General features: G+C 53.8%; 1 protein-coding gene across 4 annotated transcripts in view; it reads left to right on the top strand.

Annotated features, from left to right (window-relative positions):
• Window positions 1-25,151, top strand: part of TSPAN9 (tetraspanin 9) — a 197,373-nt gene that overhangs the window by 94,769 nt on the left and 77,453 nt on the right. For 3 of the 4 annotated variants that reach the window (XM_081060456.1, XM_081060459.1, XM_081060457.1), the window contains exon 3: window positions 12,858-12,937. In XM_081060456.1, coding sequence (XP_080916582.1) covers window positions 12,875-12,937 — 63 coding nt within the window. In that variant the 5' untranslated portion in view covers window positions 12,858-12,874. Of the gene's footprint in view, window positions 1-12,353; window positions 12,938-25,151 lie in introns of those variants that run through there. The other variant, XM_081060458.1, reaches the window with a different exon arrangement.

Genomic DNA, 25,151 nt, shown 5'->3' with positions numbered 1-25,151 from the left:
AGTTTCCTTATTTACAACTCGAATGACTTGCCTGCCTGTGTATCATGGGGGAGTGTGGTGAGGGTCACACGTGTGAAAGCCCCTTGAACAAGCTGCAGGACTCACAGGGAAAACGCCTTCGCTCCTGGTGATCAGGTACTGGGGACCCTCTGCTGCCCTCCTGCTGTTGGGGTGACAGCCCAGCATCCCGCCTTCTCTGCAAAGCCTTCCCTGATGGGCCAGGTCCCCAGGCGGGTCCTGTGAGCACTCAGCCTGTACCGCCCTCTCTGGCATGTGCCTGCGTGCTTCTGTCACCTGCTGCCCTTTGATTTTGTCACTCTTCCGCCAGATGGACCATTAGCTCCTCAGTACCACCCACAGTGACGAGCCCAGGACATGCATGGCGTGGGGTCTCGGGAAACCTTCAGTGATTGGTCATCAGTGTCAGGGTCCTTTGTATGTCTCTCACACTCATATGAAATGTGATAGATGGTTGCAGTGTGTGTGGATGCGGGCTCTGAAGTGTACATTGTCCATTTGTCAACTGCATTGATAACGCAGTTTCCCGTCAATGCCTCATCAGCCCCTCACAATCGTATCCACGCCCATTTTACAGATGAGGCACTGTAAGTGTTCTCATTCATTCATTCGTTCATTCTTTCATTCAAAAACTGTACTGTGCTCAGAGAGCTGTAAGCCTCTCGTCCAGGTCACACAGCCCTTCGTTCTGCCTGGATCACTGCAGTAGGAGTGTGTTTGCCTTGCGTAGTCCTTTTAGGAGGAGATGAGGTAGAGAGTGCATTCGTGGTTGAGTTCAGGCCTGCGGGGTGGAGGGAGAGAGGGGCAGCGCCAGTGCTCAGTGCCTGTCCCCCGTGTTGGTGCGTTCGTGTGGCCGAGGCTGCGGGCTGGCATTTCCTCTGTCAGTCGTGTGGGGGAGGGGAAGAGCAGGTGTGCGCTGGCACCAGGCCGGGCCAGGCTATGGAAGTGCCTCTTGGGGCTGGAGCTTGGGGGATGAGTGACACAGTCACCCAGACACATCAGGTCTCGCGGAGCCCAGCCACATTCTCCGAGCTCCAGGCAGGATATCTGAGCCTCCCCGGTGGTTCAGGAGATGGCTGAATCTGGTGGGGTCCCCAGAGAGGGCCTCCAGAGGGGAGGACAAATGGTGGTGATCTCGCAAGGTGAGCGCCTACCAGATGGGCCGAGGGCAGCGTCGGGGGTGCCCAATACATGGGTGAGGTGAGTACCAATGGTGAAGGTGGGGGTGACGCGTGGGGCCTGTGGGCACTGTGTGAGGGATTCAGCTTCCCTTCAGATTCCTGAGTGTCCACTGCATATCAAGCTAGGCTGGTTGCTGCAGAGGAACATGGGAGAGTTCTTCCCCGTGGGAGCTTCTTGTCTTGTAGGAAGACATTTATACAAACAACCATGATGCAAGGCAGAGTGAAATCAGTGCTCCAAAGAGAAGTTAGGAAGAAGAGAGTCTCTTAGTTGTGTGGGATCCGTAGGATCAGGGAACCCTTCATGGAGGGCATGGCATTGGAGAAGAGCCATGAACCGTCTGCTAAAGACAGAGATGGGTGGTGAAGCCCTCGTGGGTGGAGAGCAGTGCATGAGCAGAGCACCGAGGCAGAAAGGTGGTCCGAGCACCAGTGAGGAGCTCCGATTGCTGGGAGCACAGGGCACAGCTGAGGGACTGTGGGAAATAAGGCCAACAAAACACAGGGTAGAAAGTCTTAAATGCCAAGCTTGAGAATTTGTGTAAACTCTAGGGGGCCAATGAAAATTCCGAGCTGGTGACAGGGCAGAGTGGTGCATCTGTTAGGACAGGCTTGGTGGCAGCATGTGGCGGGGTGAGGCAGGAGGAAGCCTGGAGGCAGGGACGCAGGTCAGGAGACTGTGGCAGGAGTTGAGCTGGTGGTCGGGGGGGGGGGGTCCTGCGGCAAAGAACATGCTTGCGGGGTGCACATGTGCGTGTGGGGTGCACGTGTGCATGCTGGGCTTGTGCTGAGGAAGTCTGCATGGGTGAAACGTGGCTGGGGACACATCACGTAGGGTTGGGTTAAAATAAGAGTGACTTTCTGCTGGAGCAACCTGCAAGAGAATTGGAGAACTTTCTGGGCTGTGAGGGTTTGGGTAGACCCAGTAGCAGACGAAAGAGTGGGGTGTGTGATCATTCTCACCTCAAATACTTTGAGAGGAGAAAGATGCTTGTGGGTTTGGGAAGGACTGGGTGCTTCTCTGAGGCCCCCTCAGCTGGGGCACCTTGAGTGACGTGGCCACATGCACGTGGGTCAGCCTGAGGTGGGAAGAGGGAAGACGGGCTGAGTGGGACGATGGCCAGTGCTGCAGCCTCACTTGACAGAGTGGCTAGTGCAAGGGCAGAGCCACAAGTGACTTCATGCCCCATGGGACTGAGTCCTGAGACCGCCAAATCCACCCAGTAGGGCTGCCCTAACGCGTCTGTCTCTGACTCACTCACGTGCCTTCATTTTCTGTCGCTGAGGTGGGCCCTGTGCAGCTCTCTTCCCCTGATGGTTTCAGAGCAGGTGGAATCCAGGGCTCTATTCCTGCTCTAAGTGCCGTGCACACTCTGCCCTTTCCTGCAGTGGCCCAGGCTCCACGGAGGGAGAGGGACGAGGGGATGCAGCAGGCAGTGTCTCCTGAACCAGGGAAGCGTCCCAGCTGCACGGCTGGTCTGCTGGCGTTGCAGGCAGGCTGGATGCGGGGTCACAGAGTGCTGTCCCCGTGGCCGTCAGCACCCTCCATGGAGTGGTTTAGGAATATTGGATTCGCTGGGTCAGTAAATTTCCACTGGTGCGTGGCAATAAGCCTCAGGCTCATCATGGCTCCTGGTGCCAGGTGGTCTGGCCTTATCTCATCCTCCTGAAGCCACCTGCCCTCCTTGATAAGTACTACTAATAAATACCTTCTTTCTGCCCCATCTTCCAGGCGCGGATGGCTCAGTGTGCACATGTTGAGGGTGAAGGTACCCCTGTCTGTCTCGCGCACCATGTCCTTTTCGACATCTGACAGGGATACTGATGGGGCAGGTTTCCTGGAAAAAGGGCCTGAGAGCCCAGGCTGGGCCGCTCACAGGGTGGGCCACCAGCCCATGCTTCCAGGGCTCCGCTTCTGCTGCTCCCTCCCGCCCTGTGGGCCTGCCCTTCAGGAGGGGCAGTTGTTGCTGTTTGCACAGAGCCTCCCCTGCTCAAGGCCCTTTCAGAGGCCGCACTGCTTTATTCATGATTTCACGGTGATTTCAGAGCTCCTGGGAGACAGGCACTGTGTCAAGGGCTGGAATGCAAAGATGAAGGACGCAGCCCTTGCCCTCAAGGGGCTCAGAGTCTGGGCGTGGGGGGCAGGGAGGTTGGTGACACGCAGCTGTGGTGAGTTGGATGGGCTAAGGGTGTGTTGGTGCTCCTGGGAGAGGCCCCACCCAGCTTCTCCAGGCCTCACAGAAGATGCCGCCCGGACTGTAGGAGATACCCAGTGAGGACATGTGGGGGAGGGGTGCAGGCGGCGGGAGCAGCCCGTGCAGAGGCTGGCAGGTGAGGAAGATTTGATGGGGCTCGTTCTGCTGGGAGCACAGGAAAGTAAGATGATGGCGGTGGGGCTGGTGAAAGGAGTAGTGGGTGGGGAAGTACCTGTGCAGGTTTTTAACTGCCATCCAGCTCACCTCTGCTCCAACCCCACCTTCCCTCAAGTTCACTTTCTGTGAAGCTTTATTTTGACTAGGTGTGTGGACATGCCCTCCGCAGATGTCCTGGGCGCTCTTCTGCCCTCTGGCTTTGCCTCGCTGTCCCCTACCAGGAGGCTCTCGCTCCTGCCCTCTGCCTGTTTAGCCCTGCCCATCTTCCAGGAGCCAGGTGAGGTCCCATTTCACAGGGCGGGAATTTTAGGGCTGGAAGGGGCCTTAGAGGAGCAGCTAGTCCAGCCTCCTGGTTTTGTAGCGGAAGAAGCAGAGATCACATGGGTAACTGGTGTGCTGAGGCTTTGCTCCTTAGGCCTGAGGCGGCCACAGCACTGGAAGCCCTGCCTAATGATGCCGACCGGCTCTGTACGCACCCTCCTTTTCATTTCTTCATCAAGTGTTCACTGAGCCCCTGCTGCCGGTCGGGCATTGTGCTGGGTACGCAGGCGTGAGAGAGCCAGACCCAGGCCCGCTGCCCTGGGGTTTATGGTCCAGTAGGAAAACAAGCACGTTGTCACTCAAGGAAACATGTACTTGAGTGGACCCTTGAACTTAGGGGTGCAGACCTCCCTGTGGGGTCGAAAATCCATGTGTACTTTGGACTTCCCCCAAAATGTAACTACTGAAAGTCTACTGTTGGCTGGAAGCCTTACTGATAAACAGCCTAGTAACACATGTTTCGTATGTTATATGTGTTATATACTGTATTCTTGCAATAAAGTAATCTAGAGAAGAGAAAATGTTATTAAGAAATTCATAAGGAAAATATTTGGTTGGTGAGAAGGTAATTGCGGTTTTTGCAATTATTTTTAACCCTTTAAACCGCAATTACTTTTGCACCAACCTAACATATTTACAGTATTTATTGAAAAAAATCAGTGTGTAAGTAGACCCACATAGTTCAAACCTGTTTTGTTCAAGGGTCAACTGTACTTTCAAATTGGGATGAGAGACAGAGGCAAATGGTGCTGTGAGACTGTGTTGATGGGGAGGGGCTTTCATTTAGATGGTAGGGGGATGGCCAGAAAACCAGAAGAGACTTTTTTGGAGAATTTATAAGAGCTCAGGGATGAGTAGAACTAAGTCAGGCAGTGCATTGTGGAGGAGCATTCCAGGCAGAGGGAACATGCCAGGCAGAGGGAACAGCGTGCACAAACGCTCTGAGGAGAAAGAGCTCTGAGAGTTCACTGGCTGGAGCATAATGAGAGGAGCATAGTTGGAAATGGGGCTGGAAGGGTAGGCAGGGGCCAATCATGCTGGACCTTTGAGGTTGTTTCAGGAATTTTTTTTTTTAAAGATTTTATTGGGGAAGGGGAACAGGACTTTATTGGGGAACAGTGTGTACTTCCAGGACTTTTTTTCCAAGTCAAGTTGTTGTCCTTTCAGTCTTAGTTGTGGAGGGTGCAGCTCAGCTCCAGGTGCAGTTGCCGTTGCTATTTCCAGGGGGCGGAGCCCACCATCCCTTGCGGGACTCGAGGAGTTGAACTGGCAACCTTGTGGTTGAGAGCCCACTGGCCCATGTGGGAATCGAACCGGCAGCCTTTGGAGTTAGGAGCACGGAGCTCTAACTGCCTGAGCCACCGGGTTGGTCCGTGTTTCAGGAATTTGGGTTGTAATAGAAAAGTAGAATAATGCGTGTGGACACACACACACACACACACACACACGCACACACACACACACAATCATAATCTCGGTAAAACGGGAGGCCACGGAAGGGGTTACGGTAGGAGAGCACTAAGAGTGAGGTGGCCTCGCTGCTCTGTGCTGTGGGCGTAGGTAGTGCGGGAAGAGAGCTCTGTGGGAGGTTGCTGCAGGAGCCAGGTGAGAGGATGTAGGTCTAACCCACAGCCGCACCTGTGGAGACGGCGACAGTGGAAGGTGGCTCACTGGACAGGGCTTGCGTTTGACTGGAGGTGGGGCAGGTGACGATGGGGAGTCGAAGGGGACTCTTAGGCTTCTGGCATGAGCAATGGGAGGGGTGTTTCGCTGTTCATTGCTAATGGGAGGGCACTGCTGTGGGGGCGGGAGGCAGGGCTGGGGCAAGGTCAGTCCCTCTGGGGCATGTGAAATTGGAGCTGCCACTGAGACAGCCAAGTGGGGGTGCCAAGTAGGAGCTGGGTATGCGTGCCTGGGGCTCAGAAGACAGGTCAGGCCCAGGTAACATTTAGGTGTCATTAGCATGTGGGTAGCTCTGGAAGCGATGACCAAATGCAGGCACATCAGGCAGAGCAGAGGTTCCAGAACTGGGGGGCACCCTGACTGAGGGAGAAGCTGAGGAGGAGGGGCTGCCAGCACTTACCCTTAGCATTTGAGCCACAGAACCTTTTGTATTGATTATGTGTTATTTTGTATTTTTCTCTGCTCAACTACATTAGCATTAGGTGGGGACTGTCACCATATTTACTATAATAATTACTGTTGATAATGATAAGGCCTCAGTTCATTGAACATTTTCAGGCATGAGCTATGTGTATTACATTCACAACTTTTCATCTCTATTTTTTAAAAATAAATGTATTGGGGTACCATTGGTTAATAATATGCTATAAGTTTCAGGCGTACAACTTTATAATACATCCTCGGTATATCGCATTGTGTGCTCACCACCCACAGTCTAGTCTCCTTCCGTCACCATATGTTGGACCCCCTTTACTCTCTTCGTTCTCCCTCCACCCTCCTCATCTCTATTTTCGTACATAGTGCTTGGGAAGGTGTGTATTATTACCTCTATTTTATGGTTAGAAACTGAGCTACAAAACAGCTAAGTGGTCATTACAGGTCGCCCAGCATTTGGGTAACTCATACCAGATGGGATGTGGACACACATCTGTCTAGTCCCAAAGCCCAGAGTGTTTCCATGACATCATTTTGCTGGAGCTTTGTTCCCTGTGTTGGGGTCGGTTGGTGGGTATGGATGGGGTCACTGAAGGCGTCTGAGCAGATGCCATCCTTTCTCACAGAGCCGGGCCCAGCTGACACACGGTTGTGGGGCATGTGGTGTGTGCTAAGTGCTGTTGGCTTTGTGATGAACCACGCACACCTCTTAGCTGGCCTCTATGATCCAGACGCCTCATTTTTCGTACTCCTGGCGGCGTCAGGAGTAGGACGGACGGCCCGTTTCCTGGGAGCTAAGCTAATTGCACAGCCCCACCAGTGCATGCTCTGATCAGCGTTCTCACCTGTCACTCGTGGAGCATGGGCACACTGCTGAGGGTCTCGTCACAGTCTTGTTTTCTCAGTAGCCAGTAGTGACCTCTGACAAGGGCTGACCACAGCCAGCTCTTGGACTTTGAGACGTGGCCGCAGCAGCAGGGAGTCTGCATGAGTTCACCAGTGGTTCAGCTGGAGGCAGAACTGTCCTGACAGCTGCTCCCACAGGCCTGGCCAGCAGGATGGGGAGGGGCCCCAGGGCAGCTTGTCCTCTGTCTCGCTCCTAGCTGAGCTCCTGTCTCAGGCGTCTCTTTTTTCCACTTCCCACCTTTCTCGACTCTTCCTCCAAAATGGCTCTCTGATCCCTAAGTGTTTATTTATCTGTACATTTCTCCATTCATTCCAGGCTGTGTGCTAGGGACATGGCTGTAAACAAAACGGTTGACTGCATGGCATTTAACTCTGTCATCTGTAGCTGGGCATTTAAATTTCCTGAGTTCCCTTGTCAGGTTCTGATGCCTTCAGACAATCTGCTTTCTAGGAACAATTCCATAGATTTCTGGCTTGGGTCCCATGCTCTGGTTAATGAACTTGGGGCTCTCAGGCTGTCCGTGGAGAGAGCGCAGGGCTTAAGCATGGGGTCTTCCTTTTCTCCCTTCCCAGCACTTCCTGAGTGCCTTCCCTGTGGTTTCACTGTGACTGGCTCTGGGTTGGGCGGTGAAATGATTAAGGCACAGTCCCTACCTTTTTGAGAAGCCCAGTGGCCAGAGCAGGGGCAGGTGGGCAAACAGTCATTGCAGCCTGAACAAATGCTGGGGAGCCCAAAGGAGGGAGGAGCAGGCCTCTCCACAGAGAAGGAGGTACCCGGCCACCCCGGGAGACTGTCCCTCTATCTAACTGTGACCCTCCCGCTGCAGCCGAACGCTGTTTGTTTGTTTTCCTTACTCGGCTCAGAAACTAAACAAATGAAAAACAAAACTACCTTTAGCTCTTTTCTACCCTTTCACCACCGTTGTCCTTCCTGAATCCTGGTCAAGTGGTAACACATGCCGTTCTAGCTGTTTAATTTCCACAGCGTAGCTGACTTGCCTCTGGACCCTCCTCACCACCCCCTGCCAAGCAGATCTGCATGCAGACTTCTCAGGGTGTGGGTCCCCTGCTATGGATCTCACTCTTGGCACCCTAGGTAAATGGTTTGCTGAGCAGTTACAGTTTTTTCCGTATCGCTGAAGAAGATCCCAATTTTGGAGTTTAAATACTGGAGTGAAAAGAGTCTCCCTTCTCCTATCATGGCAACCCATCGCACACATTCCTTAGGACAGTAAGTGCCACTTCGTGTGTAATGAAAATTCTGGGTGAGGTGGCTTTGTTGGAGGCCTAGAGGGACAGGAGACTTCGTCAGCTGCACACACTGCCCCATACAGAAATAGTCAGCACAGGTCCAGAAGGGATCCTTGTTGGCCCCTCAACTCTGACTGTGTGTGGGTACGCCAGAGACCAGAGATTGAGCTCTGTCTCGCACTGCGAGCCTGAGAAATTCACTGAGAGGCAGACAGAGCTTGCCATTTACTCTGAAGCCCACATCTCCCTAGTTGCCAGTCAGCAGAGAAGTTGCATGCTGATTTCACGTATTCACTTCTCTTCCTCCCCTCTGGGAATTCTGTACTTCACATTTTTTTGTTATTAAAGAAAGAAAAGGCAGCTCTGCCTTGTTCACATGCTCAGAGATCGTCAAGGGCAGCCTGTACCTTCCGGCTCTTCTGACATGCGAGTGGTTGAGGGTCTGGAGGGGGCAGGAGAGTGGCTTACCTTTTCTCTCCGGTGGCTCCTTCTGTACCCAAATCTAAGAAATTGAGGTAAATCATAGCATCTGGTATTCTGGCCACTCCCCCACCCTGCGGACAGGCCTAGCTTCCTAGGGCACCAGTTTTGTGATGTGCCCCCACTGCTTGGGAAGCTGCCGGCCAAAGTCCGGACTCTTCATGTGTCATGCAATGCCTCGCACAGTAGCTCATTTTGACTCCCAGGCACATTCTCCTGCTTTAGTCAGGCCTGAATCTTCATTGCCCTGGAATGTACCATACCCACTCCTTCCTAGATAATGCCCTCACTCTTCCACACCCACTCCAGAGAGCTCTCTGCAAGGGGAGGGCCCAAGGGACAGCTCTTTGGTGGTCCTAGCAAGGCACATGCTTGCTAGCTCAGTCTGCTTTGGGTTTCTGTTGGTGCTTGGCGTGGGGGTAAAGGCTGGTATCTTGGCTAGCTTGGGAGCTTCTAGAGGCTTACGACCATGTGTCACACATCTTTGTATCTTCCGGGCTCCTGGCTTAGTGTCCTGCTCATGATGAACAATCTATTACTAATGCATGGTTGGTTTGTGGTAGGAGGAAGGACAGATGCTAAACCTGCCTTCCTATAGCTCCTCTCCCAGCTTTGTCCAAGCTGTCTTCTTTCATGGACTAGCTTCTGGCTTGCAGACTACATTCTCTCTGCACCCCTTCATTCTTCCAGCCCTCTATAACTCAGGGCCATCTCCTTGGGGACTCACCTTAGCTGATCATCAGTCCAGTGGCACCTCCCAAGCACACTTCTGCCTTTTGCCCCATACTCAGGGTCCTTTTATCTAATGAGATCTCAACAGGACATGCGATTTCAGGTTCCCTGTGCGCTTTTAGAGTCTGTTAGACTGGAAGATTTCCAAGTGCAGGAACAACATTTAGAGCCCCAAAGAGTAAAGAACGTGAGCTTTGAAACCACAGTTTCTTTATCTGTGAAATGGGCTAATAACCATAGCTATCTCATAGGGTTGTCACGAGGATTCAGTGAGTTACTGTGTGTAAAGCCTGGTGCCTGGGGTATAGTGAGGATTTATAATAAATCTGAGTTGTTCTTATTATTCTGATGATGATTAAACTGGATGCCCTGATGGGACCTCCCTGAAACTTTGTTAATAGACTGAAGAATGGGACTTGAGTGCCCTTTTGACAAGTGTGACCAGAGGGAGTAGAACTGTTATACTGGGCAGACTCCTCTCTTACCTGCCTATTGTTCTTCACTCTCTGCTCCCCCCCAATCTCCCCAGTTGCTGAGGAAATAGTTACTGGAACAAATCTATTTATAAGCAGAAATGACAATGGGGAGGCTATTGAGGTGTGAGTTGGGGAGAAGAGAGATAAAAAAAAAAGTCGACGGGGCCAGCTGACACCAAATCCCCATGTGAGGCTAGTAATAACAGCCTCTTATATTTGTTCAGCGCTTACCGTCCTCGGACTGTTCCCACATGTGCCAGCTCACTTTATTCTCAGGACACCTCTGGGGGTAGGCTTTATTAATCCCCGTTTTAAAGAGAAGGAAATGGGAGCTCAGAAAGGCCAACTACCCTGCCCTTGATCACACAGCTACAAACTGAGCTAAGAGTAAAGAACAGGTCTCCTGACACCCAGTCCAGCTGGTAAATGACCTCTCCTGCATCAAAGAAGTCATGTTGTAAGAATGCAGTGGCGGCTCTGAGACCTCAGGGGCCTGCTGGTAGAGGCTGCAGAGCACAAAAGGTGTTAGCCATTTCAGTCAGGTGGCTGTGCGCTCCGAGAGGAGCCAGCCAGACATCAGCCCCCACCTGTCGATGGCACCCACAGGACCTTTTGCCCAGCCAGGAGACAGCAAGATGCCATCTGTGACACACTTGGTTTCATTGCTGGGCTGTCCTCTGAGTGGGGACCCAGCTCAGAATAGTGACACCATGGCTCGTCCCTGGAAAGAAGCTGAGCTGCGCTCAGAACCTGAGTGATTGTACCCCTAGGTCGTAGGCCTGCCTTGGGAACCTGCGCAGGACCACGGCAGCGCCACCGCAGCAGCCCTGTGATGAGGGTTTGAAGTCCCTCTGGTGTGAGTAAATGTCCCCCTCCCCTTGCCCAGTTGTGGTAGCTCTCTTCCAGCGTGGTCTTGATGATGGACGTCCTTCTGTCTCTGATTCGATTGTGTGTGGTGTGAAGGGCAGGGAGCAGCACACCTTACACCTGTTTCCTCAAGGGCCTGGCCCTATGCTCAGCACAGTGAAGCAGGTGTGGGATCAGTGTCTGATGGGATCTGCGGAGGCCATTTCACACACCACGCGGAGGGCATGAATTCTCTATCCAGCCATCCCTGTGTAGCGCCCCCCGCAGGCCAAGCCGGGTGTTGGGGATACAGAGCCTAGTCGGACTTGGCCCTGCGCTCTCAGCACTCTCTTGGTGGTGGCAGAAAAGTGAGGTGAGCTCCTCACTCCCCAAGTTTCTAGTCTTTGTTTGCCACTGTGGTAGCCCAGGTCGGCAGGGCCGACTTCTGCACAAGCCCAGCGGACGCTGCCCCACGCGCAGTGTTTTATGGTGGGATGAAGTCGCCTCCTGGGTGTTCCCAAATCCCTAGCAAGAGCCTTCTTCCTGCTATTTCCCTGACCAGACCCTCTCGTGTACTCCTTACCGGAGAGGACCCAGCCTGTGGCCAAGAGCACTCCTACATCACTCTTGGCATGGGCAGGACACCACCTCGGCCACCTACTCTTCAGCCTGGCGGCGGTCCCAACCGGCGTGGCGTCCCACCCGGGAACGCGGGGGGGCGGGGAGGAGGACTCGCGCAGCTGCAGGAGCCTCGTGGAGACGTGCGCGCGCGTGCGCGCAGAGGGGGCGGGGAGGGCGGCGCGCGCCCCGCGGAGGCCCCAAACGTCTCTCCCACACCTCACGCCCCGCCTGCGGTCCCTTCTTGGTGCGTCGTACACGGACCCACGTGTGCAATAGTGTGGTGTGTGTGTGTGTAGCCGGGAGACCGCGCGCCCCGGCTCAGACAGGCCCCCGTGAGCAAAGGGGGCGGCGGCCAGGGCGACAGTGGCCGCGCTTCTTTCCCCTTCCAGTCCTCCCCAGCCCTTCCCTCCGGTTTCCTTGGGTGGTTGGTACCTGCAACTATTCCCCTTCCTCTGCCGCCCTCTTTCCTCACGTAGAAGAGACCAGCACCTTCCATGAAGGTTCTGGTTCACCCCCAGCTCGAGCCCTTGACATTTAGCGAGAGTTCGCGGCGCACGGGTGTAGGCACATAGCAAAACGCTAATCCTATTAAAGATATGGTGTCATTGGGGAGGGGGGAGGCTACCCCCACCCCCCCGCTGGCAGGCCTTGCGCTTATTGGTTGAATGCAAAGCAGGGGGCGGGGCCAAGGGCCCGGCCAGGGGGCTCTGGGCGATTTCGGAGTCGGGAGTCGCGGCTGGGATTTCGCAGGGAAGCCCAGCAGTGGCAGCTGCGGCGGATCCCCCGGCGTTGCCCGCCGCGCGCCCGGCCAGCCCAGGGCTGGCGAGCAGCTCCGCAAAGTCGAGGAGAGAAAGGAGGCGGAAAGCCAGCCAAGTGGTCGGGCTCAGCGCCGCTGCTGGGCTGGGAGAGGTGTACCCAGGGAGCCTGGATCCCCGAGCCCTGGTGCTTTGCGTGAAGCGGCCAGTGTACCGGGAGGCGAGCTGACGCTCTGGAAAGAGAAATCAAATTGCAGCCTCCCCAAAGACGCTAAGTTACGCAGGCCAGTCAGTTCCCAGGGAGCGCCCGCGAGCGCGCGGAGAGCCGAGCCGCAGAGCCCTCCCGGGCCAGCCGGCTGGGAGCCGGGCGCCTTCCAAGAGGCAGAGGCCCCTGCGCACCGGGTCCGACCCAGAGAGCGTCCCGGTACAGAGGGGGGGCGTGCAAGGCCACGACTTGGGCGCCCCCTCCGTCCCACTCCGAGCGATGCCCCCCGCCCCTCGCGCCCCCCGGGAACGCCGCGAGCATGGAGAAGTCGAGTAGCGAGGATTCTTCGATCCACCGGAGTCCATCTTTGGACAGCAAGGACTCGGACTTTGCCAAACCGTCCACCTCGGGCCGCCCGTTCGGCCGCGGCTTCACGGCCGGCGCCTTCTACGGCACGGCGGGCTCCCGGGGCCAGAGCCGCGCGGAGGCTGGCGTGAAGACTGACAAGTACAATGCCCCCAAAGGCAGCAAGTACGTGGTGTTTTACCTGGACCTGTCCTTTGTTTTCCTCCTAGAATTTAAGAAGTGCAACATGGCCAGGGGCTGCCTCTGCTGCTTGAAGTACATGATGTTCCTGTTCAATTTGATATTCTGGGTAAGTCCTCGGCCGACCCCTCCCTTCGCCTCTTCTTCTCTTCTTTGCCTGCCATAGCGTGATACCTTTTTCCTCTTCGGTGCTGCATTGCTCTGCTCTCTGCACTACGGTAGGTGGTGTTTTGTGTGTTTTTTTTAAAATCATTTTGCCCCTTCGTCCTTGTGTCTTCCTCTTCCTCTCTCTCCTTGGTGGCTGAATGGAGGCTCCAACTTGCCTGTCTTCCAGGAGACTGACTCTATTCCTAGGAGGCTGGCAAAGTTTGCAGCCACCTCCTCCCCCCTTAAGAAACCCATTCTGGAAGTGCCTCCCGCAGGATAACCTGCAGCAATAGGTGTGGGGTCAGACTTTTTAACAGCTGTGACCCTGAATTGAAGACAGACACAAGTGTGGCTGGCCTCCTGAGTTTCTTCTGAGTATTCCTCCGGAATATACAAGATTACCACCTGCAGCATTTTCTGAGCATGAGGTGGGGATGGTAGAGGTCACATCCTCCTACTCCAGGAAAAGGAGCAACAGCCCCTGTCCCGAGCCATGAGACGCACTTGCTAGCCTGCAGATATGCCCCTGAGTTAGGGCTTGTGGAGAAAAGGAGGGTGTGGGACGGATGCTGCCATCGGGTGGCAGGCAGCTGCTTTTGAGGGATTGCAGTGGACTGGGCAGGGGGAGCCGGCTGGCCATGTGCTTCCACCATGGACCGCCAGCACTCCGTGCTGTGGGAGCCCCAGAGACTGGAAGGGAGAAAGGGGGACAATTAGCACTGCCCCCATCCTGGGTGAGAGATTGTTTTCTAGAGAAGGTGTCAGGGGGTGGGGCAGCTCAGAATTGTTCCCTGCCCTCTGATTCTGGAGGCTGTGTACACAGCACACACATTCAGGTGTGAGGGACGTAAATGATAAATGTCTAACTAGTACATTGTTTTGTGCACCTGAAACTAATAAAAAACAAGAAATACTAGTTAGGCAAATTTGAAAACTTCTTAACTTCATAGCTAATTGTTCCTTCATCCCAGTTGCTGCCTCCGCCTTTCTTCGCCAGAGCCCAGACACAGTCAGCACAGATGTTTGGCTCTGCCCCAGGGCCTGTCCTCTTGCCTGCTGGAGGCTGTCAGCTGCCCGTGGTCCAGGAGGAGAACTGGAGACAGGAGAAAGCAATTCCCAGTGAAGTTGGGTAGAAACAGTTGTGTTTTGGTGTTCAACACTTGTGGGAAGTGACTGGCTTTAAGTGAAAAACTTTTTTGGGTGTGTTGGGGGCGTGGCTTTTCCCACAGAGGAGAAAACTCAGACTGGGCGGGAAGAAGATGGTTCTAGTCTTGGTTCTGTGTTAGCTTCTTGTGTGACCTTGGCCAAATCTCGTTATCGCTTAAGGACTGGGTGTCCTTTCCAGTCTAATGGGAAGTGGTGGGCTGTCGTGATGGTCTCCTTCATCTCCTCATCTCATTAGGTATGGGACATCCTGGATCCTCGCCTTCTCTCTGGGGAGGGAGTCCCCTGCCCTGCCTGGGCACTGGCCGCTGCTTCCCTTTCGAGGAGCCTGGTCTGAAATGATTTGAGCTGGATTTCCCTGGGAGTCTCCATGGTCTGGTGTGGCCCTCTAGCCACTGCTATTAGCGTATTACCTGTCCTGTAGCAAGGGTTTTGTGGAAACGGCAGAAATGCTGGACTGCCAAGAATGATTTTGTGGCCACCTTTGGGCAAGTGCTCCTAGTCCTCTGAGCCACTCGTGAGCATCAGTGTGAGCCAAGCACTGGGGCGTATTTCTCCGGTGCCTTTGGATTTACATGAAAACTGCGCTTTCATTGTGCTCGGCTTCTCTTTCTGCCCTGTTCATAGTCCCTTTGTGCCTTGCCCCCACTCTACATATCTTCACACTTACTAGAAAGCCCTTCCTGAGGGTGCTCACTCAGTGCCTTGGCCGGTCTCAGCAGCGCTACTCCCCACCCCCACCCTGCCACCTGCTGGCGGCAGTGGGTATAACCGCTGAGGCTCCTTTCTTCTCCAGGATGGTCTCAGCTTGGTTTAGAGACCTCCTCCCATGGCAGCACAATGGTCTGTGCCCTGCACTTAGTAGGCAGTCATTATATGTTTGTGAGTGAATGAATGGAGGGCTAGAGTGAGCCCTCGTCTCTGACTATTCTGATTATTGTGTTGCAGGGATCCCAAGTCCCACTTGGTAGGGACTTGCCCATGATGAAGGCTCTCCTAGCATCTTAGCTCTGGGGTGACGAGCAGTTCTTCCCATCTTTCCTTAAAAGCTTGACAGAGGTTAATGAGCTGGTTAACGGAGTGGCCTTTCTTTATGGTCTATAGTGAGAGGACTTGTTGTCTCTTCCTAATTAGAAGGTGCCTAGCACAACTCTCTTACCAGGGAAGGGGTTGCTCTTTCCTTGTCTCTGACTATTCTGATTACTTAATGTTTTCAGCATTCCTATGACATGTTATGAGCTGGGAAAAATTGACTCTCAAAGTTCTTTTCTGCTAGTAGCGTGTGAGATGATGAAATGAGACATAGACCTTAGGAAAGATGGAAAATATATAAATGGATGACAATGTGTGTGAAGAGCATATATTGAGAGCTGGAAGAGCAGGTGCAACAGGGTGTTAGCCAGGATTTGGGCAGGTGGGTCCCTGAGCTTTACTCGAAGACTTCCTGCGGTCAGGTGCTTGGGCCTGATACGGGAGAAGTGGAGGAAAGAGCCAAATGAGAAGAGAAACTGCTTGGGCCAAAGGCAGGTGGGGCAGGACCCCTGGGAGGCCTCTGCTCTTCCCAGCGCACACAGGGAGGGAAAGACCAGAGGTAAGTGAGAGGTGGGTGGGGAGGTGTGCGGGGCTGGTCAGAGCTGAGTTCTCCAGTACCCGGGGCAACTGTTAGGAATCAGCAGCCACCACTTTTTCTAGTCTCATGGCTCAGATCCTAAAAGGAGGCTTTTCTGAGGCATTAGAGTTGAACCTGAGGCCTGCAATCAGTGATAGAGATTTTCCTTAGATCCTGGAGCCTACCTGATAGTTCTCTAGACCCAGCGCTGCCACCTCAGAGCCCACTGGGAGGGTTCCCAGGGCAGCGGTGTCACACTGCAATCCCTCCCAGGCCTGCGAGTCGCTGGTTCCTTGCCAGTGGGTGGAGGTTCTGGGGTGTTGGTATTGGTGAGAGCAGGGTGGGAGGTGGAGCTCTGCTGGGTGCCTGCCTGCTGCGGGGTGGGGGTCCAGGTTGCTTCTGGCACTGCTGATTTCACCCTGTTGGCTGGCACCCAGGATGGCACTTCTGAGGGCCTGAAATAGATGGTGGGGGCTGAGGAGGGGGCAGCCAGTGGTCATTCCTGACTGAGTACCACCTCTTCTCCCCTGCACACCTCACCCTGATCCTCAGGCCCAACAGGATGCTGGCTACTTTGTGGAAAGGAAATAGGAGGCCTGATTGGGACAGAAGTTTCCCCATCCTGACATCCTCTCCACTAGTAATCAAACTGACCCCAAGTTCTTTCTCCCCGCAGTGGGACCACTGGGGTATTTCCCTCAGTCAGACATCTCTGAGTCCTCCTGGAGTCTCTGGTGGGATGTTCCAGGGAGAGACTAAGTGAATCTAGGCCCCCCCAAGAGGGCAAAGGGGGAGAGAGAGGATAACATGGGCTCTGAGTGCTGGGGGCCTGTGTCCTTTCTCTGAGCCCAGCCTAGCTCCTCCCACCCAAGTCCAGCTCCTGTCCCATACGGAGGGGTGGTGGTGGGGCTGGGACTGCCAGCATAATTGCCACTCAGGGTAGTGGTCACTTTCCATGCTTGCCAGCAGAGCTGTCCCTTCACTGTAAGCCATGGCAGGCAGAGCAGTGACATTCTGGCCCCGATGGAAAGTCTATTCCTTGTGGATTGCTCCCTTAATACAGGCCACTTAGCTAAGTAGGCAGTTTCAGTGTACGTGCTGGAGCAGGGGAAAGGTTGGCACAGGGCTGCCCTGGGCAGGGTGCTGGGTGGCACCCTGATTAACCGCCCCTCAGGGGGTCAGGCCTTTGTGGCTTAGCCCCTCTCACATTGTCCACTTGCCCTCTGGGGGCAGGCAGCTGGGTTAAGGCTCTCCAGCACATTTGAGGCGGATGTTTGGTACTGGCCTGGCTGCACTGTGAGAGCGTCTGTGGGCTCCCTGGCTCCCTGTTGGTCTATGGTGCCCAGGATGGGGGTCTGTGCACAGTTGGTGCTGGATGGCCTGGGGCGTCATAAGGAGTCTGTGGGGCGCCTTCTATGTGGGAATGGAAGTGGTGAGTGGGCTGAGGGGTCTGAATAGGACAGCTACAGACCTGGCCTCTAAACAGGAGACCCAGCCTCAGCTGGGCAGCAGGAGGCATGCAGAGGCTTCTCGGTGTGCTCAGGTAGGAGCCGTCACGCTGTCCTCCCAGAGGGCGGTGCTAAGTCCATCTTTGGGTGGGTCCGACATGGCTCTGCCTGGGGGGAAAGGGACAGATGAAGGGCCTGGCGGATGCTCTGAGACCCTGGAACCTGGCCATGAGGGAATGCCGGTTCTGTGTTCACTTCCTTTCCAAAGCATTAAAAATTAAACTTCCTTGTCTTAATATCTATTTTTAAATCATGTCAGAGCCAGCATTGGTGTCAATCAAGAGGGGGTGGGGAGGAAGAGGGTAGAGCAGAGAATGTCTCGGCTGAATTGGAGTGAGCATTGTCACCGCCTTGAGGAAAGGCTCACAGGTCTGTCCTCTGTCCCACCGGGCAGCAGGAGCACAGAAACCCCACAGATCTCCTCCGAGGGTGGGGTGCTCCCCGGCCGTACCTCCATGTGCTGGCTGCCCTTGGCTGAACTTGGCGGCAGGCTCTGGGTCTTACTGGGCTGTTGGGGTCCCAGTTGAGTCCGTTCACTCATGCCACAACTATTTACTGAATGCCTGCTGCGTGCACAGCAGGCTCCAGTTGGTGAGGACAGGCTGACTGGGCTCACACAGGGCAGATCAGCTTTCTCGGGCCAGGAAGTCGTGGAATCGAGAGGTCATCTGGCTTGTCCTCCACAAGCATTTGAACACAGGGCTGCCAAGGGAGGGGTGAGCGCGGGGCCACCTCCCCTTGCCCCAGCAGCAGGCCTGGCCCCGGCGTCCGGGTGGCCTGACTTCACTTGTCCTTTCCTTTCCCCTACTCCCGCAGGGTGGCCGTCTGACTTCTGCTCTGAAATGTTTGCTGCTGTCAGATATGGGAGGAAAACACAAGCTGTGTTTTTTTAGGAGTTTCCTGGTTTGGCAAAGAGAGCTAGTGAATTATGTATCTTTTCTGTTTCTTCTACTGAGAGGGCTGATGGGATGCCGTGTGGCTAGTGCACACGTGGACGTTTATGGGGCACCTGCTATGAACCAGGCCCCTGCGCTGCTCAGAGTTCCGTGGAGAAGTGAGACACGTAAACAGATAATGACAGTTCTGAGCAGTAGGTGCTCAGTAGAGCCAGCTAATAGAGTCATTAATATTGCTTAATAGGGACAAGATACAGAGGTAACAGAGTAGAGCAAATGACGCCTGGATTTTGAAGGATGAATAGGAGTTTGCGGGATAAATGAGGACAGGGGTCCAGGCAAGGAAGACGGGTGGAGAGAGCTAGAGACAGGATGGTGTAAAGCCTGTGCTGGGGGAGAGCTTGGAGTCCAGTGGGAGCAACAGAGCTCCCTGCATGTGTGAAATGGGCTGAATGCAGAGAAACAAAGGGTGGAATCTGCCTGGGTGGTGCCAGTGGGGAGGGGCTTCCTGTGGTGCTGAGTGGGGTGAGGGCTCTGAGAACAAGAAGGCCCCACTCTGCTGTGAAGTGCCCCAGTGCCTGGGGGTGCTCTTCACTTTGTCTCCAGGCTCTGAGGAAAAGGATGTTTTTTGCACCCTGCGCGTGACCACCACGACAGGTCTTGCTGTGCCTCTCAGGCTGCAAGCTGTTGTGTAGGTAATCCAGCTTGCCGAGATGCCCTTCTTCTCTCCCCCTTTCGGCCTCTCCCTTCCAGCTGCAATCTGCCGCTTATTTGGTTCCAGTTAGGAAGCTTTGAAGCTGAGCTAAACCCGTCGGGCAGAGTTAAGTCTTCTGAGCCAGCTTTGTCCCAGCTCACATTTGAAAGCTAATCTGCGAGTAGAACTGGTGGAGGTTGGGGCAGCGATGTTAAAAATGGCACGTGGTCTGGAGGGTGAGCCGATCTGCAGCCAGGGGAGCAGCCCGGGGTAGAGATATGGCTGTCACCCCCTACCCTTTCTCTAACTAGGTGTGGGACTTCAGGTGAGAGTCAAAATGTCACATCATCTCTCGTGTGTCGGGCGGCGGTAGTTTACTGCATCAGTACCATGTGGGGAGCCCCTATTGGAGGGTCTGATGAGGCGTGGATAGCCAAGGGAAACAGAGACATGTCTTCTGCCTTCAGAGAGCTTTCCCTCTGCTGCAGGGCTTCTTCACTGGGGGGTAGAAATCAGCCTGACAGCTTTTACGGGAACAGAGGCCATGCCCCTCCCGCCCACCTACGAGTCAACCTCCAGGAGCAAGGCCTATGTTTTGAAGGTTTCCTTAACCTCTTGGTGTGTGGGTTTCATCGTGTGCAACAGTATTGGCCCTCGTCAGGGCTGTGATGGGGCCCAGAGGCAGGAATGCATGCTTGTGTGGATGCCCTGCTCCGCAGGAGGCTGGCATATTGCACTCAGTGACTGGCACCTGCAGTTCTTCTCACTGTCCTTCCTGCAGTGCCAGCGTAAGAACAGGTAGCCCCCTCTCGCAGTAAGTTAGATGCCCTGGAGCTGGAGTGACAGTGCCGGCCAGCGCTTTGGAGCCCTGGAAGTAGCCCCAGACGTCTCTTTAGGCTGGAGATTGTTCTGAATGTCTTCTAGTCTTAGGAATACGTAGGAGAAACGGGGAAGTGGGAGGTCTAGGCAGATCAATTAGAAGATGGAAGTGGAAGGCATGGGGGAGGGGAGTAGTCTCAGAGCCAGGGCCTGTAGCTATACCTGCTGTGCTGTACGCATATGTCCCCCTGGCCTCCCCTGTCAGGGGTGGTCCACTCGCGTCCTCTGCCTCCCTTTGGTCTTGGCGCAGTGGATCAGACCAGGATCAGACCAGCAAGGCCAGTCGGCATATTGCAGGGTCCCCCTGGGTCCCTCTGCCCTGGGTGTTCCGAAGGCAGATCACCTCTCTGGCATACTCGGGATTGGACTCTGCTGGGCAACTTGGCCTGTGACCTGAGGTGACTCAAAGACAGGGCACGTGGCAATCCAGGTCCAGGTAGCTTTGCTAACCAGAAGAACCATTACTTAAAAAATGTTTTCAAATTGTGGAATATATCATATGTAAGTTCAGATAGTTTGAAAATTATATAATGAACATGTGCCCACTATGTAGTTTCAGAACTAAAGCATTAGCTATTGCCGTGAAGCCCCTGTGTTTTGCTCCCGGAGCACGCCCCCATCCTCTCTAGAGAGGACCATATCCTTAAATTTTGTGTTAAGTGTAGTTCTTCATAGTTTGTCCACATTTGTAGGCACCCTTCAACACCACACCATTTGGCTTGGCTTGTTTTTAAAATTTTGACAGATAGAATCAGTCTGAATTAAAAAAGAATTCAATGTTATGTTTGTTTATTGATTCATTCATGTTGATAGGTGTGGCCATGATGCATTTATTCTCACTGCTCCGTGTATTCCAGCATATGAGTACGCTGCAACGTGTTCTTCTGGTGATGAGCATTTGGGTTATTTCCTTATTTTTAAACATGCTGCTGTGAACATTCTCGTACAAGTCTCCTGGCACAAATATGCAAGAGTTTCTCTAGGAAAGTGCTTCTGAAAGTATCTGTGAAGGACCAGCTTGGCTACTTCCAATTCTCAGGTGTGGCTCTGCTGAGCATGAGTGGTACACAGCTCAAACCACACCATGGGTAACTCCCTACGTCCAAACGAGTTCGTTGATCATGCACTTGAATGTTCTGGCAATATCAAATTTCTGTAAAAAGTTCCTGAGCATTAAGCATTTCCATGGACCACATTTTAAAGAGAACTGCTCTAGGGTATGTAGCAAAGAGTGGCATCGCTGAATTTTAGGATTTATGAATTTCAGCTTTACTAGATAACACCAGATTGTTTTCCAAAGTGAATGACTGTATCAGTTGACATTTCCACCAGTGGAATGTTAATTGAAAATGAAAGTTTTGGGCATTCTCTAATATAGTGAGTGTAAAATGCTATGCTATGTTTTTAATTTGCATTTCTCTGATTACTAATGAACTTCTTTTCATACGTCTATTAGCCATTCTTTTCTGTGAATGCCTGTTTATGTTCTTGTTCATTTCTCTATTGAGTTGTTTGCTTTTTCCTACTAATTTTTAGGAGTTTTATTTATGTTTTGGATACTAATCTGTTGTCTCTTAAGTATACCACAAACACAGTTTATAACTTCCAGTTTATAGCATGCCTTTTCACTTTCTTCGTAGGGTCTTCTGATAAACAGAAATTCTTTATTTTACTATAGTCAAATTTATCAGTCTCTTTTCTTTGTTAAGTTTTACTTTTTATGTATTATTTAACAAACACATATCTCACACATCTTTATATCCCTGGTAATAGGGCAGTGCTTGTCACAATATAGTACTCACTCATGAATTGTTGAATGAATTTGTGAATGATTAAAGATCAGTTCCTAGACTTACTGCTGAACGTTTTTCTTTTTATATTTAAGTCTTTAATATATCTGGAATATATATTTGTGTACGATGTGAGGTAGGGCTCTGATTTCTTCCCCCTCCCCCCAAATATATCTCAGTCGTCTTGGCTCCATTGATTGGCTAGTGCCCCTTGCCCCACTGATGTGTAATGCAACTGGTCTTTTCCATTGAACTATTTGTTTATCCTTGTGCCATGCTGTCTTAATTACTACAGCTTTAGAATAAGTCTCTATATCTGGTAGGGCAAATCCTCTCATCTTATGCTTTTTAAAGAATGTTTTGGTTATTCTTGGACCTTTGTTATTTTGCGTAAATTTTGGAACCAGTTTGTGTAGTTTAAGTAAAAATGGATCAATCCGTCAATCCTTTCCCCACCTCCCCCTCCCAGACCCTGTTGGTATTTTGATTGGCTTTGCACTGGGTCTGTTGTTCGGCTTGGGGAGAATTGCTATCTCTGTATTTCCATTCATGAACATAAATTGTATTGCAGTCATGTGTTTCTATTCCCGGACTGGTATACTTCATGTATTAGGCCCTCTTTAATGTCTTTCTGTAAAGTTTTATACTGATCTCCATGAAAGTCTCACACATCTTTCATGTAGAGAATTTAGATCTTCCATCCTTTGCACCTCTGTGCTCTCCCCTGCGAGTTCAGCAGAATTCCTGTGCACACAAGGACAGAGAAGGCTGCGGGGCCGGGGGGCGGCCAGCAGCCCTCCCAGCCACCCCCTTATCAGGTCCACACCTGATGCTGAGGACGTATGAGCAGGTGGTCGGGCCCAGTGCTAGGCTCTTCCCTGGGTCTCCCCATTACCTCATCTGCTTCCCTGATCACCCCATTACCTCATCCTCTTCCCTGGTCACCCCATTACCTCATCCACTTCCCTGGGTCGCCCCATTACCTCAACCCCTTCCCTGGGTCTCCCCATTACCTCATCCGCCTCCCTGGGTCTCCCCATTACCTCATCTGCTTCCCTGATCACCCCATTACCTCATCCTCTTCCCTGGTCACCCCATTACCTCATCCACTTCCCTGGGTCGCCCCATTACCTCAACCCCTTCCCTGGTCACCCCATTACCTCATCCCCTTCCCTGGGTCGCCCCATTACCTCATCCGCCTCCCTGGGTCTCCCCATTACCTCATCAACCTCCCTGGGTCTCCCCATTACCTCATCTGCTTCCCTGATCACCCCATTACCTCATCCTCTTCCCTGGTCACCCCATTACCTCATCCACTTCCCTGGGTCGCCCCATTACCTCAACCCCTTCCCTGGTCACCCCATTACCTCATCCCCTTCCCTGGGTCGCCCCATTACCTCATCCGCCTCCCTGGGTCTCCCCATTACCTCATCCCCTTCCCTGGTCACCCCATTACCTCATCTGTTTCCCTGGGTCTCCCCATTACCTCATCCACTTCCCTGGGTCTCCCCATTACCTCATCCCCTTCCCTGGTCACCCCATTACCTCATCTGCTTCCCTGGGTCTCCCCATTACCTCATCCGCTTCCCTGGGTCTCCCCATTACCTCATCAACCTCCCTGGGTCTCCCCATTACCTCATCCGCCTCCCTGGGTCTCCCCATTACCTCATCCGCTTCCCTGGGTCTCCCCATTACCTCATCAACCTCCCTGGGTCTCCCCATTACCTCATCCGCTTCCCTGGGTCTCCCCATTACCTCATCCGCTTCCCTGGGTCTCCCCATTACCTCATCAACCTCCCTGGGTCTCCCCATTACCTCATCAACCTCCCTGGGTCTCCCCATTACCTCATCCGCCTCCCTGGGTCTCCCCATTACCTCATCCGCCTCCCTGGGTCTCCCCATTACCTCATCCGCCTCCCTGGGTCTCCCCATTACCTCATCCGCCTCCCTGGGTCTCCCCATTACCTCATCAACCTCCCTGGGTCTCCCCATTACCTCATCCGCTTCCCTGGGTCTCCCCATTACCTCATCAACCTCCCTGGGTCTCCCCATTACCTCATCAACCTCCCTGGGTCTCCCCATTACCTCATCCGCCTCCCTGGGTCTCCCCATTACCTCATCCGCCTCCCTGGGTCTCCCCATTACCTCATCCGCCTCCCTGGGTCTCCCCATTACCTCATCCGCCTCCCTGGGTCACCCCATTATCTCATCCGCTTCCCTGGGTCTCCCCATTACCTCATCCGCTTCCCTGGGTCTCCCCATTACCTCATCCGCTTCCCTGGGTCTCCCCATTACCTCATCAACCTCCCTGGGTCTCCCCATTACCTCATCCGCCTCCCTGGGTCTCCCCATTACCTCATCCGCCTCCCTGGGTCTCCCCATTACCTCATCCGCCTCCCTGGGTCTCCCCATTACCTCATCCGCCTCCCTGGGTCTCCCCATTACCTCATCAACCTCCCTGGGTCTCCCCATTACCTCATCCGCCTCCCTGGGTCTCCCCATTACCTCATCCGCCTCCCTGGGTCTCCCCATTACCTCATCCGCCTCCCTGGGTCTCCCCATTACCTCATCCGCCTCCCTGGGTCTCCCCATTACCTCATCAACCTCCCTGGGTCTCCCCATTACCTCATCCGCCTCCCTGGGTCTCCCCATTACCTCATCCGCCTCCCTGGGTCTCCCCATTACCTCATCAACCTCCCTGGGTCTCCCCATTACCTCATCCGCCTCCCTGGGTCTCCCCATTACCTCATCCGCCTCCCTGGGTCTCCCCATTACCTCATCCGCCTCCCTGGGTCTCCCCATTACCTCATCCGCCTCCCTGGGTCACCCCATTATCTCATCCGCTTCCCTGGGTCTCCCCATTACCTCATCCGCTTCCCTGGGTCTCCCCATTACCTCATCCGCTTCCCTGGGTCTCCCCATTACCTCATCAACCTCCCTGGGTCTCCCCATTACCTCATCCGCCTCCCTGGGTCTCCCCATTACCTCATCCGCCTCCCTGGGTCTCCCCATTACCTCATCCGCCTCCCTGGGTCTCCCCATTACCTCATCCGCCTCCCTGGGTCTCCCCATTACCTCATCCGCCTCCCTGGGTCTCCCCATTACCTCATCAACCTCCCTGGGTCTCCCCATTACCTCATCCGCCTCCCTGGGTCTCCCCATTACCTCATCCGCTTCCCTGGGTCTCCCCATTACCTCATCAACCTCCCTGGGTCTCCCCATTACCTCATCCGCCTCCCTGGGTCTCCCCATTACCTCATCCGCCTCCCTGGGTCTCCCCATTACCTCATCCGCTTCCCTGGGTCTCCCCATTACCTCATCAACCTCCCTGGGTCTCCCCATTACCTCATCCGCTTCCCTGGGTCTCCCCATTACCTCATCCGCTTCCCTGGGTCTCCCCATTACCTCATCAACCTCCCTGGGTCTCCCCATTACCTCATCCGCTTCCCTGGGTCTCCCCATTACCTCATCAACCTCCCTGGGTCTCCCCATTACCTCATCAACCTCCCTGGGTCTCCCCATTACCTCATCCGCCTCCCTGGGTCTCCCCATTACCTCATCCGCCTCCCTGGGTCTCCCCATTACCTCATCCGCCTCCCTGGGTCTCCCCATTACCTCATCCGCCTCCCTGGGTCT

Source organism: Rhinolophus hipposideros (assembly GCF_964194185.1).
Source record: "Rhinolophus hipposideros genome assembly, chromosome: 9".
Lineage (NCBI taxonomy): Eukaryota > Metazoa > Chordata > Mammalia > Chiroptera > Rhinolophidae > Rhinolophus > Rhinolophus hipposideros.
The sequence above is the reverse complement of the archived record's forward strand: the minus strand, read 5'-3'. Positions and strand labels throughout refer to the sequence as shown.